At 42.5% G+C, this 17,084-nt stretch overlaps 2 protein-coding genes across 2 annotated transcripts in view; one reads left to right on the top strand and one right to left on the bottom strand.

The window, feature by feature from the left end:
- The window catches only part of brf1a (BRF1 general transcription factor IIIB subunit a), a 121,220-nt gene that overhangs the window by 30,763 nt on the left and 73,373 nt on the right, over positions 1–17,084 (top strand). The window contains exons 7-11 of the mRNA XM_027278701.1: positions 9,246–9,395; positions 14,020–14,113; positions 14,373–14,499; positions 15,924–15,963; positions 16,227–16,319. Of these exons, the coding sequence (XP_027134502.1) occupies positions 9,246–9,395; positions 14,020–14,113; positions 14,373–14,499; positions 15,924–15,963; positions 16,227–16,319 (504 nt within the window). The remainder of the gene's footprint in view (positions 1–9,245; positions 9,396–14,019; positions 14,114–14,372; positions 14,500–15,923; positions 15,964–16,226; positions 16,320–17,084) is intronic.
- Positions 519–4,624, bottom strand: LOC104929501 (BTB/POZ domain-containing protein 6-B). The gene is made up of 4 exons (XM_010744035.3): positions 3,486–4,624; positions 3,005–3,095; positions 2,676–2,794; positions 519–2,161 (listed from the first exon to the last, which is right to left on the bottom strand). Exons 1-4 carry the CDS (start codon positions 3,896–3,898, stop codon positions 1,129–1,131), a joined length of 1,656 nt encoding a protein of 551 aa, XP_010742337.2. The 5' UTR covers positions 3,899–4,624; the 3' UTR covers positions 519–1,128.

The raw sequence follows: 17,084 nt of genomic DNA, 5'->3' as shown, positions 1-17,084 counted from the left end.
ATAGATCGATTTAAGATGATTATTGAGTTCAAAACGGCGTCTGTAAATGTCTTGATGGACCGACAGTCCAAAACCGAAAAGAACACAAAGCTGGAACCGTCAGTGTTTGCCACATTGCTTTAAAGTACTCCATGGATTTAGTATTGCTCGTCCATGATGTAGGTGGATCTTCCCCTCCACGCAACATAACATAACAACAACATACTGTATAAACTAATACAGGAGACCTGTGGGAACCTATAATGCAGGCTGTAGTTCCTTCACTGGTTTTGTAGTTTTTCTGTGGCGTGAATGTGCAGAATCTGGACAAGCAACATTAAAGCATCATGATCACAGGATCGTCCCTGCTTCTGACGCTCCGAAAAGGAGGCTCGATGGAGATCCACCCAAGAAGTCTGCAAGAAGCTCTTGTTTTCATGAAACCAGTGTGTAGTTCACACTGTAGTAAGCAGAGGGCGCTGCAGTCCCTCAAACCCCCCCTCTGGACCCAGGCACCATAATAATGTGAGAGCTGTGGCTTGGATCACATTATAACCTTTATGTTTTATCATCAGGCGTATAAGCATTCTTGTACAGAACACATCTGGTCATATCTAACAGCATCAAGCTGTTAACAGTTCAATTTTTACAAAAGACACATGAGGCCGTCCTCTGAAGTGCAAAACAACAAGATTTCTACTTTCTTTTTTTCTTTTTCTTTTTTTGCATTTAGAATCATAACACTACATAAAGTTTGCTCCTTGTGTAATGTGGCTGCCTGGACTATAGTAACAACATCATATATAGACTTGCAATTACACAATTTGAAGCAGTCCCTACTTTTGTTCCAGTTGTGGAGCTCAGCTTGATTACATAACCACAAATCACCGTATTAATGTTGTTTCTACAGCAGCCGCAGCCGTCCAACACAGGCGTCAGAGCAAATAACGTTAACCCAGTATTTAAATAAAAAAAATAACATTAAATTAAATAAGATAAAACAACAGCTCCTTGGCTTTTTAAAATAGTCTCTCCAAGAACTAACCAGGCCATTTAGTGTGACATTAGTCGAGTGTCTTTAATGCTACATTACTTTGAAGGCTGGGAGGCGAGGATGAACCTAGTTTTCCATCAGCAGTCCAGAGTGGCTTATGCATAGAACACAAGCTCGGGGATCTGTCCTCCCTGTACTCCAGTCCCGTTGGTGCTGTCGGAGGAGCACTGGAATTGAAATGTCACCTTCCCGCACTGCACCTCCGTCATGCCCTCCTGGCCAAAATAGCTCAGCTCGTTCCCGTCCAGCACGGCGCTCACGGTGTAGAACGCGTCCTGCTCCACCTGAACGGGGTGCTCGAACCACACTGGAAACGTACTGCTCGACCCGTCTGACACAAACTTTGTGAGGTTCTGCGCCAGCGTCACCCCCTGTCTCTTGAGTTCGATTTTGACGCTGTACTCGGCTTTGCCGCCGCTCGACCCGTACAGCCCCAGACCAGCAATAAAGATCCTTTTGTCCACCGCGAACTGGATGCTGTCGCACCGGCCGCGGTAGCGCCACTGATTGCTCCGGTAGGCCGAGGACTGGAAGCGGTGGCACCTCTGAGGCGCCAAACCCTTCCTGGCAGTCAAAGGGAAGTCCAGTTCAGGCTTCTTAGCCGCAGTGTACCACAGGAACACATTGTGCGTCTCCTCCAGTGTCAGGATATCACATTGCGCCGCCCCGTTGGCAAACTCCTCCAAGCTCATGGTGGGAATGCGCACTAAGAACAGCGCCTTGCCGAGGACATCTCTTTTGTTGCGGGTTGTGGGCCCCAAACCTTGTCTCTTGCACTCTGCCGTGGCCCAGTTCATAACGGCCTCAAACACCACCACCTCTTTGGTGTTGAGCGTCTCCCTCCGCAGGATGATCTCCAGCGTCTGCAGGTCGATCTCGCAGAAACCCTCGGAGCATAGCGAGAGCTCGGCCTGGGCGTCGATCACCTCCCAGCAGCGCTGTGTCAGCTCGGGCTCCTCGAACAGGCGGCTCTGGGACAGCAGCACGCAGGCGTTCTTGGCCTCCAGGCTGGTTTCCAGGAAGTTCACGCAGGCCTTGGCCAGTGCAGGAACAATGTACTTCTTGGCGGCGTACAGGGTGGCCAGCACCGTGTCTGCCTCCAGGTCGATCTCATCGCTGTACATGTACCTGCCAGAAGGAAGAGAAGCTTTTAATAACAGCACATGTGCAGAAACGGAACTTATTTATACAGAATCTATCACATAACAAGACGATTGAGGCGTGCTGAGTGTTAATGTTCAACACACAATAAGCATCTTGTTTTCTACGCCGACATAACACATCCTACCCTCTTCACAGAATGCCTATCACAAAACAGTCTTATGGTGCAGGCTTAGCTGCAACAAAGGCAGGTTATTTATAACTACTAGTCTGCATATGTCCCCCTCTATAAAAACTGTCAGGCTGTGGATGAGGGAAAGGGGGAAAAAAATGTTCCTCGTTGGACAAAGAGCACTGAGAAAACCAGCAATTACAGAGCACTGTGCTGCTGCCACCGCTCTCTGGAGCTCCTAGCATTTTGGCGTTGGCCTCTGCTCAGCTTTGGATGAGTAATAATATGCTTTGAAGTGACACTGACTGCGCTTGTCATCTTTCCTTCTGTGTGTGTGTGTGTGTGTGTGAGGGATGGTGAGTGGCTTACTTCAGCAGAATTAGAAAAGCAGCAGGTTCCACATCTGGGATATGGATCTCAGACTCCTCCTCCGCCAGATCGCCATAAAACATGGCACAGAAGACGGAGCTTCCCACGGCCAGCACATACTGCGAGGGAGGGAGAGAGAGAGAGGCGTCAGAGAACACATGCAGCCAGAATCACTCGTCTTTAAGTTCAATAAAAGAGCACAAGGAGTTCTTTTTGAGCAGCACGGCTGCAGAGACAGACGTTTAAACCGTCGCCCCCGTTCGCCTCCGGGCTGTCTCTCTTTCCTCTGAGACAGAAATGAAACAAAGAGGCTTTTAAAATGTCTTTACCTTGTGTGCCGGAACCCTCTGCGACGCCCCCAAAGGGCCGACGATGAAGTGGACATCAGCCATCAGCTCATTGTTAAACATCAAGGCATTCCTGAAAGCAGAGCAGGTTTCCCCAATAAGCCTCAAATCAAGTATTGTGTAACATCAAGTCCTCCCACACTCTCTTTGCCTGGAGACACTGGTTATGTTCACAGGTTTGAGGAGGACACAGGAGCTGCAGCTAATGATTTAGTGTCCATCACAGGTTTTAAGTGTCAGTGGTGACACCTTTATTTATTTTTAAAGTTTTGCTTGAAAACTTCAATGATTCAGATTGCCGTTTTATTCTCTGCACATCATCAACTTATTCTAGACATTCAGCCTGAGATCTCTGCAGGTTTTGCTGCAGGATCAGGAGTGCTGACTTTTTTTTTTTAAATCCCCGTCACATTCAGACCGTGATGATGACCTGCGTGCACTGCACGGTCACAGACCCGCTCACCTCTCCCTCAGCGTGGGGTGGCTGCACTGCCAGCTGGGCGGATCCACGTTGTTGTTGTTGATGTTCTGCTGGGTGGTCGGGGTGGTCGCCGCGCTGCTGCTGCTGCTGCTGGCCTGGCTCACCTGCACCTCCTTGGTCTTCTCGGTGTCCGCCACCGTGGTGCCGTTGGACAGGTTGGTGTTGTTGGTGTTGGCGGCGGGGTACAGCTCCGCAGCCATCTTCTCCTTGTGCTGCTGCTGCTGCTGCTTCTTGCTCGTCAGGGACAGGGTCAGGATCTCATAACATACCGGCAGCCTGCCCGGGAGCTTGCCGACCTTCTTGGACCTTTTCAGTGTTTCTGGGAGTAGGAGCAGATAAGTCAGACACCTCATGATCCGGCCATGGTGGAGCAACCTGCAGTCTGCCGTTGGCATCGGCACAAGCAACCGGTCTTCTTGGCCGCGTTAGTATCCGCTCAGCCGAAGCTCTCTCTGGGTGTAAGTGAAGTGGCCGTGCGGTGCGGTGCGGTGCGGTGCGGTGCGGTGGGGGATGTTCAGCGGAGGGTTTTTCTGCGGGGTAAACGAGCTCCTACAACGCCGCTTTAAAACGGCACCGACAGGGAAGTTTCCACGGCAACATTTAAAATAAATCTCCAGTCCAGGCCCGGTGCAGTCCGGTTTCCTCCTCCGCTTCCAGCTTGGACACTCTCCGTCCGCTCCCCGGTCAGCGCATACTCTCCGCACCGAGGACCGTCCGCTTGTTTTCTCTCTCTCCCAGCGAGTAATCCGGATACTCGCAGCTGGTATTCAAGTCCTTCCTCTCTCTTTCGCACCCCGCCTCTGCGTTAATCCTCTCGGATACGTCTCCCACTCTCTCCTAACCGACTGTCCACCGACGCGCAGCCAGTGCCGGTGCTCCGCTGCTCCGCTGCGGCCGCTCTCCTCCGAGGTGAACGTTCGTTTGTCGGGAGTTTTTAAGGTCGCTTCATTTTGTTTCTAACGTTTTTTTTATTTTCGTTGCGATCTCCTCGGACTCCCAGGGCGCTCCTCTGACCAATCAGATTCACGCACTGCGGTGACGTCAGGAAAGCAGAAGCGCCTCCCTCAGCAGCTCCGCAGAGTGCGTCACCGGGAGCGAGGCCCCGCCCCCGTCCCGCCGATGAGCCGGCAGCGGATAAAAATAAAAATATGAGTAAAATTATAAAGAAGCTTGACAGCACTCTGATGTGTGCTCCTACTTTGATGTTTCATGTCAAAATGAATAAGAAAAGTATTCTTCTGCCTGTTATTGACAAAGTGCAGAGACTGACACTTCATAACATGTACATGAATCACTAATTCAAACCAAAACACCAGCAAATGATCACATCTAATCAATCCAACTTTATTTGTAGAGCACTTTCCATATAAATAAAATGCATAAAAGCAGCAACTCCAACCCATCCATCCTTTAAAAACACACACACAGTGAGGAAACACCTGAGACAAAATAAAATATAAAACAAACAAATAAAAGAAATGATGATCGTGGCGATAATAAAATACAAATGTATGAACAGACAAAACGTGGTCTACAAAAGTGAGGAAACACCCAAGGCAGGTTAAAAATAAATGAAAATAAAGATGATAATTTAACGGGTTCAACTGTATAAACAAATATAGTTTAAGTAAAAGCAACTTAAAATATCTGTCTCGAGTATATGAAAAGTTTATAATATAACAAACTATTTCGACCTCCAAAAGGAGAGCATCGTTGTTTCATGAATAAAATGTTTATGTAGATGGTTTTAGTGGCTCTCAGTATAGAAGATAAACTTTTATTTATCCTGAGGGAAGTTGTTGTGCAGAAGTTTCAGTACAAAGTAGAAAAGAATCCAAATATAAAAATATCAAACAGAGTTCTGAAATCCAAAATCTACACAATGATGAAAACAGTTACTCTTTGAGTTATATAACGATTGAAGTATATATTGTCTGATATGTGCCAATATGACATTTTTTGCAAGATGCAATGCAGGAAAGGATGAAGGGGTGATTTAGATCTATTATCTATTTGTGCTAATTTATGATGATTAGCTGTACAAAACTGTAAAATGCCATGCACCCATAACCACGTTTGAGGGCAGTTCATTCCAAACAAACCTGAGTGGCTGTGAAGTGAAGCCAGTGTAGAAGTACCAAAACCTGCAGTTCCTCTTCTCGTCCACTTGAGGCTGGCTCCAGAAGTGAGTCAGTCTCTATAGGTCCCCATGTTCAAATGTCCAACTTCACAGCAGAAATAAACATGTTTACAGCCTGGTACAAAAAACTGTTTTGGTCTCTGTAGCTAATTTCCCCATTCATGATATTACACATAGTGTAAGATTATTGCACATTATGTTCTGAAAGTTACAAAGATACATTTACAATGAAAAAACGTGAATATGTGCATTCAAAATGACAGAGTAAGCATCAAATCAAGTGTTTGTCACACATGTTTAAAGAGAACATTTCATTGATTTTCACTGAAGATACATGGATTCACTCCAACAAAGTTAACTGCATTAAATCCATGTGGCTCCTTCAGACCCCCCGTGGTCTGACCATCAATCGGATCCATTTGCTTCCTTTGCTTCCCTTCCCTTCAATTGAATATTGTTATGTAATTTCAGTGGGTTCACACTGTTTATATTTCAACAGCACCAAAAACCATAGCGTCTAAAATGACCATAAAATTGAATTGACGGCTCACTAAAAGAGTAAAAATGAAAAGAATTGAAAATGAAAAAAACACGATCACTGGAAAAATAGAACATTGTTTACACTGTGGTACACCCCCATATAGAGGCGGATAAACATGACATGCTGTGGTCTCTACAAGGCAAACTAACGACACAGATAGAAGTGTGTGTGTGTATTTTATAATACATATTTTGGGGCATTTTATGCCTTTATTAGATAATGACAACCAGTGATAAGCAGAAAACTAGGAGCTCGAGTGGAGTTTGATATCATTCATTGATCTAAAACATCATCAGCATTCGGTCAGTTTGAGCGTCAGTGCTGAAAGTTTGTTCTGACCTTCGACAATTGGAGAAAAAGGAAACCCAGAGACCAATTTATACACCCGCGGTTACAAAAAATAGACCAGAATGCATTGCAGTGCCAAGTCACTTTTGGGTTTTGAGGGAAGGGCTCAGCTTCCCCACAACTGAATGATAACGCTTTAATGCTATTCATGTGTCCCTGCTCCCGCGTTTTGATTGAAAGGAGCAAGTTCACGGCCCTTCTCTGGGGGTGGTCAAAGTCATTTTGGGAAATGTGGGCGAGGCGGGTCGAGGGGAAAGTGGGTACACGAAAAAAAAAGTAAACTACAGCACTCCATCACAGAACAACCCGTGGGCTGTTTGAGCATCACGGACTGATTTATACTTGACAGTGAAAGATTTGAGTTGGGTTGGGAACAGCCTCCTTTCTCTATGGAGATCTTGCCTGGCCCAGCGTTTACAGACTTGGAGCAGTGATGGCGAGCTCTGCAGACGTATCATTACATGGTGCAGAGGGAGGAGGAGGAGGGGGGGGGGATCAGCCTGGATCTTATTACCAGCTGGCTCTACCAGCTTTCCACTGGACTGCTCTTTAAACGCAGCCACTGACTTCAAAGATATTTGACTCCACTGTCATAGCCAGGGCATGAAACTCTACTTTTTGTCTCCTGGCTACAGTGGAAAGAAGATTCCTCCTAATTTAAGTATTAGATTAGATTTCTTAGCAAGGTAGAATCACTTTTAGAAAAAAAAGTGTCACACTGGCCACCTGCCAGGCTGTTTCATAGCAAAAGCAGGTGGCTCTGATAGTTTTCTTCTCTCCAGCTGGATCCAACGTATTTTCCATAAAGTTTATGATATGCTACATTGTACAAGTTTCTCAGACATTTGAGAAGCAAAAAGGTTTGAGAAGTGAGCCTGTGATTGGAAGGCTGCCCGTTCAAATCCTTTCGCCAGCTGCGAAAATCTGGACAGAGACACTGAATGAGAAACAGGCTGCTTCGAGGCACACTCGAGCTAAATGCTAATCCTCAAACTCTCCGGTGCAGCTAATTAGCAGCCAGCAGTAGGAGACTGGTTGTACTGGGAAGCTCACAGGTGCTTTTTAAGTTTAAACTGAAATATGGATTCAAAACAGGACAGACTGCATTTTCTTTGGTCTCAACCAGAGTGGAAAAAAATGACTTGGCTGCAGTTTTGCTTTTGGTTTATTTACTGCTCAGAGACAGACAAACCAGGGCTTCCAAACAAAAAATCACATGGGCATACAAGCCGGCTGTTTATTGGACGGAGTCTTGGTTCAAGCGCCATCCTGAGAGAGTTTTGGCAGCAGAGCTGGAGAACCAGACAGATCAGATATCAGTGCCGGAAACTGTAGCATGATGGACTTGTGTGCTGTCTTTGCCACGGTTTATCTTCTCCAGTTAATCACACATGAGACAAAGGCTGAATGTGATCATTACAGGAAACTTGGACCCTTAAACCGTGTCGTGTGGCTCAGTTGCTTCAGATTACATACAGTAGTTTTCTTGAAAATGAGCTGACATCCACAGGCTGTGTCTGAAATCACCAGCCACCACCACCATTCACTGCTCCCTGTATAATAACTGCATAGTAGGGATGGGTTAGGACAGCACTGGTACTGCTTATCCATACTCTTATTAATACTATTTATCAGTGTGGTAGTCAGAACGATCTAAACTTAGACCAAGTTACTGGTCTGGACTGTGACCAGACCAGTGCTTTGAGGGCTTGAGACCAAGTCAAGACTGACAAATAAATTAGACAATGCTTCGGTAACTTGGTGATATTGCCTGCAGTGCTGCAGTTGTTGAAATCAAAACCAGACTCCTGTTTTGTCTGAGGTGGAGAAAAATGCTGCTGATTCCAAGACAAGTCCTCCAGAAAGTGGTCTTAAGGCCTGTCTTGGGTATTAAAACACTGCTACTTGCCCTGATATGGTGCAAAAAAAAAATTAAAGACAGGACATGAAAAGATTTAACAATTAAAATATATATTTTTTAACATAAATAAGTAGATTTAATGCAGCTACATTGTCATTAAATTTGGTAAAGTGATACTTTTGAATGTTTTCCCTTTCCCTATCCACTGGTTATATGTTACATGAATACTGATAGTAATACTGATAGTTTGATCAGAAGCTAATCAATATTTCGATACTTCGGTACATTCAGGAACTGGTACTGCTTTAGTGTTGTATGGTCGTTAGCCGAAAGCAGTCTATGGAGCCATGGAGACTACTTCTTTGTTCCATTGAGGATTTTCTGAGGGTTCTATAGAGGTGATAAATATACATCATAAATCGTGCACTATATGTTGAAGTGCGATTATAGCTGTAATAATTCAGGCCTCTCAGCAAAGTGATTCAATGTCATCTGAGATGAGGTTGAGAAGGTTGCACACTTTAAATTGGGAACAGTAAATATTAATTCAAACAGAATCTGCATCTGTATCTTGAGCTGTGCCAGCTGCAGTAGTTTATGAAACTACTGAAAATGCTTTTACGTCCTTCTTCTCTGGTACATTGCCTAACTTTCCACCCAATTTTATTACATTTAAAGGTTTTCGAGTTATCCTGCCAAATAACAAACAAACAAACAGGTCTTAAAACATAATCTCCTTTGGCAAAGGTTCCTAAAGAAACAAATGCTTTGAGTTTTAAAGGAATGATTGAATCTGAACATGCACTCGCTAAGTCTTCCTTCTAAATGAAGAAACATTTCTGTCTCAACCAGACCCATGCCTGTACATTCCCCGCTTCGCCCAGCTGCTGGAATTTGGGGAGAAGAACCACGACGTCTCCATGACGGCGATGCGTCTGGTGCAGAGGATGAAGAGGGACTGGATGCACACGGGACGAAGGCCGTCGGGGCTCTGCGGAGCAGGTAACCATGAGGCCAGGTGGTGTTAGGTTATCTACTGTCTGTGCTGTGGAGGTGAGTGGTGCTGGCAGCGGGCCTGTCATCAGAGGAATCCTGGTTCTAGTCCTCTGAGGAGAGAAAGTGATTAACGCTCTCTGCTCTGCTGGCATCTAACATCAAGGTGCCCTTCAACCTCAGATACTGTTGAAAAGCTGCCCAGTGACCATCAGTATTTATAACTCAGCCTGGCATGTCTTATTCAGGGGGAGATCAGAAGTTGTTTTTGTGCCTTAAACATGCAGAATTAGTCATTAACATCCGGTTAGTGCTGCTCTGCAGGGCTTCAGCATACAACATCTGGCATAAATCTGGTGTCTGGTATATTTTGATGGTAGACAGCAGGAAGTTTATACTGTACATGCTTACATTACTAATTAATATCCAGGATGTAGAGGCTTCTGTAGACTTAACTTGTGCTTCCCGTTGATAGTTTGGGACCCACTTTCGGGTTATTTCTCACTACCCGCAAGAGCTAACTTTGTGTGGTCTATGTTAGTGTTGTTAAGGACTGCGCCAAATAAGTCCGGTTTTAAAGTTAATTCAGATTAAGTAACTGAAAGGGATGGACAGCATGAAAATAAATCAATCTTATCTAGCAGATGTATGCAACGCTGTTGTTTAACAACTGTACAAGAAAGTAACCATTTTTTTAACACTTTTTATTAGGGGTTTTCAGTGTGTAACATACAAACAATATTTTGACATATCAATATATATCAATGACACATATATATATATACACCAAAGAAAACAAACAAAAAACTAAAACAAAACACATGAGAAGCGACAGAAATGGAAGAGGAAGGAAGTATTGGTTTACTTCTGTCGACGCAATCTATAATGGGGTGCCAGATTTCATGGAATTTGTCTTCACACCCTCTCAATGAGAATTTTAGTTGTAGATGTTGCATAACATCTTTCAAAGGGGCAGAGTGAGTCGGTGCTCGAGCCTGCTTCCAGTTTAGTAAAATCACTCTGTGTGCTAGAAGAGATATAAATGTTATGTTATATTGAGAGTTAGATAGTACAAGACCAGGATCTTTAACCCCAGAGATAGCTGTCAGTGGGTTAGGATCAATCGCTCCTCCTATGATGTCCGAGAAAGATTGGAAAGTCTTTTGCCAGTATGTTGCTATTCTTGGACAGTGCCAGAGCATATGGGCTAATGAGGCTGGTGATCGACCGCATCTGTCACATGCAGGATTTATATTTGGATACATTCTACAGAGCTTTACCTTCGATAAATGTAGTTGACGAAATACTTTAAACTGCAAGAGCCCATGTCTCGCACAGACCGAAGAAGAATGTACCCGCTTCAAAGCTCCTGTCCCAAAGTTCATCAGTTATCAGTTATGTTCCCAGGTCATTTATCCAGGAGAGGTGGCACCGTTTAAACATGAAAGTGCATTGTAAAGAGTCGAGATTCCTCCTTTTGTCAATGGATTCAATAAGAATATAGAATCCATTGGTGTACTATCTGGTGTGTACTATGTTAGGGAAGGATTTGGTGTTTTTCTGACAACATCTCGCAACTGCAAATCTCTCAAATGATGTGAGTGAGGTAGATCAAATTTAGTTGGTAGTTGGTGGAATGATGGGAATTTATCCCCAATAAAAAGGTCCTGAAAAGAGTGAATCCCTTTATTGTTCCACAAAACTTTGTATCAGAAAGAGAAGGAGCAAATAAATGATTTGCGATTAGAGGGCCCTGAAGTGATCCAAAGTGCCATCCAAAGTACTTTCTTATTGACGACCAAATTCTGAGTGAGTGTGAGACTATTGGATTGTTTACAGAATACGAATATGCGGTGGGTAAAGCCCAAAAAAGTAGAGCTGATAAAGAAGTTGGGGAACAGCATTTTTTCTCAGTTTGAAGCCAGGCAGGTATATGATCTTGGGGCCAGAACTAGAGTGCCCGTAAGTTGCATGCCCAATAGTAGAAATGAGGTAGACCCATTGCCCCCTCCGACTTGGGTCTGCAAGAAACCCTTCTTGATCTGGGGGTCTTCCATATAAAGCTGGAAATTAATCGATCTAGTTTTTTTTTTTTTTAAAGGCATTATTAATAAAAATTGGAATACTTTGAAATAGACATTTAGGAAGGGTGTTCATTTTAATTATATTGATTAGTCCAGCAAGTGAAATAGGAAGATTCGACCACTTTTATAAAATCCTGTTCTGTATGTTCTAGAAGTTTTGCAAAGTATTGTTTGAATAAAGAAGAGAGAGTTTCTGTGATAATGACCCCTAGGTAACTAGCATTAATGGGAAAATAAAACACTTCTGAAAGGTTGAGCTTGTGCCCTGATACCTTGCCAAAGCCCTCTAGTATAGACAAGATGTTGGGAATGGATGTTGAAGGGTTGGTGATATACAGTAATGAGTCATCCGTGTATTACGACACCTTATGCTCCCTCTCTCCCCTGGTGATTCCTATGTAAATATCTCTAAGATATTGCAAGCGGTTTAATAGCCAAAGCGAAGAGAAGTGGTGATAAAGGACAACCTTGTCTGGTGGAGCGGATTAGAGGAAAATATTCAGATCTGAACTTGTTTGTGTGGACAGAAGATAAGGGTGAGGCATAAAGTAATCTTATCCAGGCAATACATTTTGTGCCGAATCCAAATTTTGACAGTCGCAAAGAGAAAATCCCACTTGTCCCTGTTAAAAGCCTTCTCTGTGTCGAGAGATATTAGGACTTTGGGACTATGTGAATTTAAGCTGGAAGAATAGATAATATTTAATAAACGCCAGAGGTTAAAAAAAAAATGTTTATCTTTAATAAAACCTGTTTGGTCCCCAGATATCTCTGTCGGGAGCACTTTTATCCAGTAGTGTAGCTAAAATCTTTGCCAACAATTTCACGCCTACATCCAGGAGGCTCACAGGTTCTAATTGCCATTTTAAAATTAAATAAGTTGTCTTTTCCGGTGATGGTAAATATGGTGAGGTCAGCTGTAGTTGTTTTACTTCCTGTATGTTTTTCTGGTAGAATAAAAAATATTAACACGTACTCGTTAACCCGAGGCCATGGATGGTTTGGAACACTAAGAACAGGGAGTGCTTGTGAACAAACCGGTCCAGCTGCTAAATCCTGACATTCGTCTGTCAATGTTTTTGCTGCCAACCCGGTAACCAAATGTTTTTAGGCCTTTTTATTGTTCGTTGGTTACCTGCCAGAGAAACTTGTGGGTGAGACAAACCTGCCCACACCTGCCTGAACTTACCACAGTTGTCTGGTGTGGATTTACCGCCCTGCTCATCATCGTCCTCATGGTGCAGTTTGTGTGAAACAGCTGAGCTCAAAGTTACGTCTCAGCTGGTGTCAACCTGAATGCGCTCGATTTTGATGCATCACCGGCAAAGACGTCCTGAAACCGTATCACCGGCTTCCTCTGCTCCCCGCATGTGCACGTTCATGGTTTCAATTTTCGTCTTTCTCTGTTCCTCTGCTGCATTGCCTGAATAATTAATTGCTCATCATAAATCACTGAGAAGGATGCAGTCAGATGTAAGAAGGAAAAGTTTGTTCCCAAATATGATGCAAATTTCACAGTTGAACCAGAAACATGTATCTGCAAAGACGTCTTTTGGGTAGAAGATTTTTGAAATTGCATCATGGATTACTATTAATGACTCATCAACTCAGAAGTTTCAGCATGATTCTAAGGTAACAGCAATAAAATGTTTGAGAAAGTTGTCAGCGGTGCTAAAAGCCACCACTTCAATACTAAAGGCTGTTAGAAGTGTGCATGTAGAAGTAGAAGCATCTATCTTTTAACAGGCTCTTGAGTGAGGCAACCTAATGACTGTTATATAACTGTTCCCCTTCAAGGCTCACACTGCAATTCATTGCATAATATTAGTGTTGTTGTTACTCCTTTTTAAAACTCTGTGTGTTGTGTGTGTGGGCGGACTGTTTGCTTCACGAGCTGAGGTGCTCCTGTCCTGCTTGCTCCGTCCTCCAGACTTCAAGGTGTACAAGCAGAGACGTCTCAAAACAAGATTTGTGTGTTCAGTCTCCGGTTTGCCTGTGTTTGAGTCCTGATGACATATGAGCACCTTTTGTTGTATCGTGTTGTACCAAATGTCCCGTTTGCTTTTTGGTGATGTGAACCATTTAAGTATGACAAGGTCAACACTACACAGGTTGACAAGGGCAGACTTGCAACAGCCTGTCACACCAACTCTGTGCAAACAAACTTTATAACGTAAGATGTGAAATTAAAGCAGTTTCCCCACGCAGATAAGTTACAACATATCTCTAAGCAACAACTAAATAGTTACACCTACCCCTTGTTTACTACCTGGTGTTACCCATAGGATAGATGTAACTAGGCAAACCCTGACTACTTGGGTTATGCTCAAAGTAATTGTAGTAACCAGTTTTGGTTTAGTTACAAAACAAATAAGTTACTAAACCTGTAGTGTTGACTGTACACCTAACTTAGGAAATAACTTAATAGTCAGCTTTTGTTGTGTTGACTGAACATGCAGCATTTGTGATTTTGCATAATTTACACAGGTACTTGGCTGCTTGAGCCTCTTAAATCTCATCACATTGTGTTCTGTTTTTCTTGGTTTCAGCTCTTCTTGTTGCCGCTCGTATGCACGACTTTCGCCGCACCATCAAAGAAATCGTCAGCGTTGTGAAAGTGTGTGAAAGCACACTAAGAAAAAGGTGAGGTCAATTTTTTGTCGTTTACTTCATTGGTATCTCATATTCAAAAGTTTAATTGTTGGATCATTGATGAAGTTTGATTGGGAGAAAGAAATTCTGACTGAAGATTCCTTTTTTTAAATGATTTGCCCAAAGACAGTGAATGGTTCTTATGTGATCATGTATGTGGAATGTTTTTATGGATACAACATGTCTTTGAAGCCCAATCCAGATTTCCTACAATGTGGGACAATAAAGTAAATCTTGAATCTTGCATTAGATTGGTAGAGTTTGAGGACACACCCACTAGTCAGCTGACCATCGAAGAGTTCATGAAGGTGGATCTGGACCAAGAGTGTGACCCGCCCTGCTTTACAGACGGACTGAGGAAGAAAAAATTCCATCAGGTACTGATTTTAGTACACACACCATCAGGAAGAAGCAGCTCAATTCATTCATTCATCAGGGAATATTTAAATTTCATCCTATATTTTTGTGATGATCACATTCAGCCCCCAGATTTCGCCAATAAAAATAATGAAGGCTATTAAACTCTGACTCAGAACAGACTGTTCTGTTTGTTGGTAGGTGATTTTGTTGAATGTGGACAGAGTCACGGTAGATGTGTCCATTTTTTATGCTAAGCTCCCAATCTGCTGGCCTTAGCTTAGTGTCTACAGTACAGACATGAGAGCTGTATCAAGGCTCTCATTTAACTCTCAGCAACAGAGAAAATAAGCATACACGTCAATCTAATTCAGCTTTTCCTTTAAGCCTTTAGCCAGTTATCTTCAGGCAGCACATGGCTTTGAACTTTGGTCTGTCAAACATTGCCAACAAATGTGAGATGAAATACAGCCAACTCTGAGGTCGGGAAATGTTTTGTGGCTTTTAAAGTAACAAATATAAATCATGCAAATATTCACTTTAATTCACGTCATAGCTGATTTGTGTGGAGCAAAGATTTGAGCTTCCCGTATCCTGTATCAAGAAATAAATCTTTTTGAGATATGAACATGTACAACTTTAAAGCTTTGCTAGAGCTTGACAGAAAATAATATCTCCAACTTACTTTCTTCAGTAGCTTTCAAGCATGGCTTGTGGCCATCTTCAGTTTTTAACGTTTGAACTGTTTAACATAAACAAAGGGGCAGAACACAGTGAAACGTGCGCCCTGAAATAGAGGGAAATGTTAATATTAGTTGCATTAGTGTTGCTTAGGTATTGCTGTCAGTCTGTTAGCGTGCACACATGCGTCTGATTTAGAGACGATGGCGAAGCAGATTGCGTCTAAAAGCAAGACAACACTGAGAAACACACAAGCTTTCCTCAGTGGATGGAGTTTGTACAGTTGTCATTGAGATGGTTTAGTTGTTTTGTTTTTGTCACATGATAGCCGTTAGAAACTCTGCCATAAGATGTGGTTGAAAGCTTTGAAAACGAGTAAGTTAAGCCTTATGCTGTTTTACTGTCACGATTCCTACTTGTTTGCAGTCTCTGCTCGGTAATTGTCAACATTTTCCCATGTCACAGTTGGGGAAAACATGAAGTTTAATCGTTTTCTTTACTTTTACAATCTAGAAACAAAGATCTGACTGTGGATGTGTGCATACTGTACTTCAGCCGTGTCCCACGCCAACAGAACCAAATCAAACTCATGCTGTCATTTTCTTCTAAACTAAAATGTTTGACAGACAGAAAAAGCAGCCGCTGTCAAACAGCCACAGATGTGTTATGATCCTTTTATTCTGAGTTGTTTGACCCTGTACTCACTGCTGGTTTGGGAAAGGGACTTGAATTAAATTTCTATTCTTCGTCTTCCCCCATCCAGCTGGAGATAGAGCTGAAGAAAAAGATGGATAACGTTGAAGGTATGAATGCAATATCCTTGTCTGTTTGCCATCTCATCAAAGGCGTCTTGACTCTCAGGCTACCTGCTTTTTATTTATTTTATTTTTTTTGAATCTGCGATTTGTCCAGTACTAACATATTGTAATTATGGCAGAAGAATAGGATAACAACACAAAATAAATAGAATTTCTTTTCCTTGCATGAATCATACACAATTATTTTATGCAAAAGTTACTGATCTGATTGATCCAGGAATCATTCCACGTTTAACTCAATTTTACAGATGAAATCCAAGGCTACCAGGATGAAATAGACGCAGAGCTTCAGACCAGTAGACCGAAACTGAGAGGAGTTTACGCCGCATATGCAAAGGAAGGTACGGAGCGCAGAGTGCATAACCTCAAGGTCGCATGTTTGATCCCCACATCTGCTGTCCAAACGCTTGACATCACATGTTAACATGTTAACAGTATGAAATCTATACATAGGAATGCACATTTAGCATATTCATCCATACAACATGAGTCAGTGGACCCAACACCATCGAAACTTTCCCATAATTCTTTGTGCTTTCCTAAAGAAAGTTACATCTTTTAATTTACAAACATTAACAAACATTTACTTTACATCTTACTATACTCTCTTACATTTTTTTATTATATTTCACCTTATATTATGTCATACAGTGTAATTAACATACTGTTTAATACATATAAACATTTCCATTATCATACTATATTAATACACAAAGTATCATTACTTAATTATATTATATATTAGTCTTGTGTACGATGTCATTTTTGTGTGGTTTAGTCTTAATTGCTCTTCTGTCATCTCTATTTTTACTTGAACTTTAGTTGTACCTCTTATGATTTATTTTTTGCTTTCTCTGTTTGTCTTTACTCGCTTATGTCCTTGTTCTGCTACAACAACATAAATTATTTTTGACCTTTACTACTGGTTAGGACCTAAGAAAAATGTATTATCTGTCAAACTGTTTGTTTTCTGGTGTGTAAAATGCTTTACAGCCTGATTGGGTTGTCAGTGTTGTTGTAGTCTTTTTGAAAATTATAATTTTGGAACAGGAGATTTGCATATAGCAGCAAAAACATGTCCAGCTGTTGACGCCCAAATTCAAACC

The sequence above is a fragment of the Larimichthys crocea genome, chromosome V, assembly GCF_000972845.2.
Source record: "Larimichthys crocea isolate SSNF chromosome V, L_crocea_2.0, whole genome shotgun sequence".
Lineage (NCBI taxonomy): Eukaryota > Metazoa > Chordata > Actinopteri > Sciaenidae > Larimichthys > Larimichthys crocea.
The sequence above is the reverse complement of the archived record's forward strand: the minus strand, read 5'-3'. Positions and strand labels throughout refer to the sequence as shown.

Excerpts from the sequence above, each read along its gene's own strand:
- LOC104929501 (XM_010744035.3), bottom strand. The coding sequence starts at position 3,898 with ATGCCAACGGCAGACTGCAGGTTGCTCCACCATGGCCGGATCATGAGG. Across the intron at positions 3,096-3,485 it reads CACCCCACGCTGAGGGAGAG|GAATGCCTTGATGTTTAACA; the intron begins GTGAGCGGGTCT and ends CTCTGCTTTCAG. Across the intron at positions 2,795-3,004 it reads AGAGGGTTCCGGCACACAAG|TATGTGCTGGCCGTGGGAAG; the intron begins GTAAAGACATTT and ends CCTCCCTCGCAG.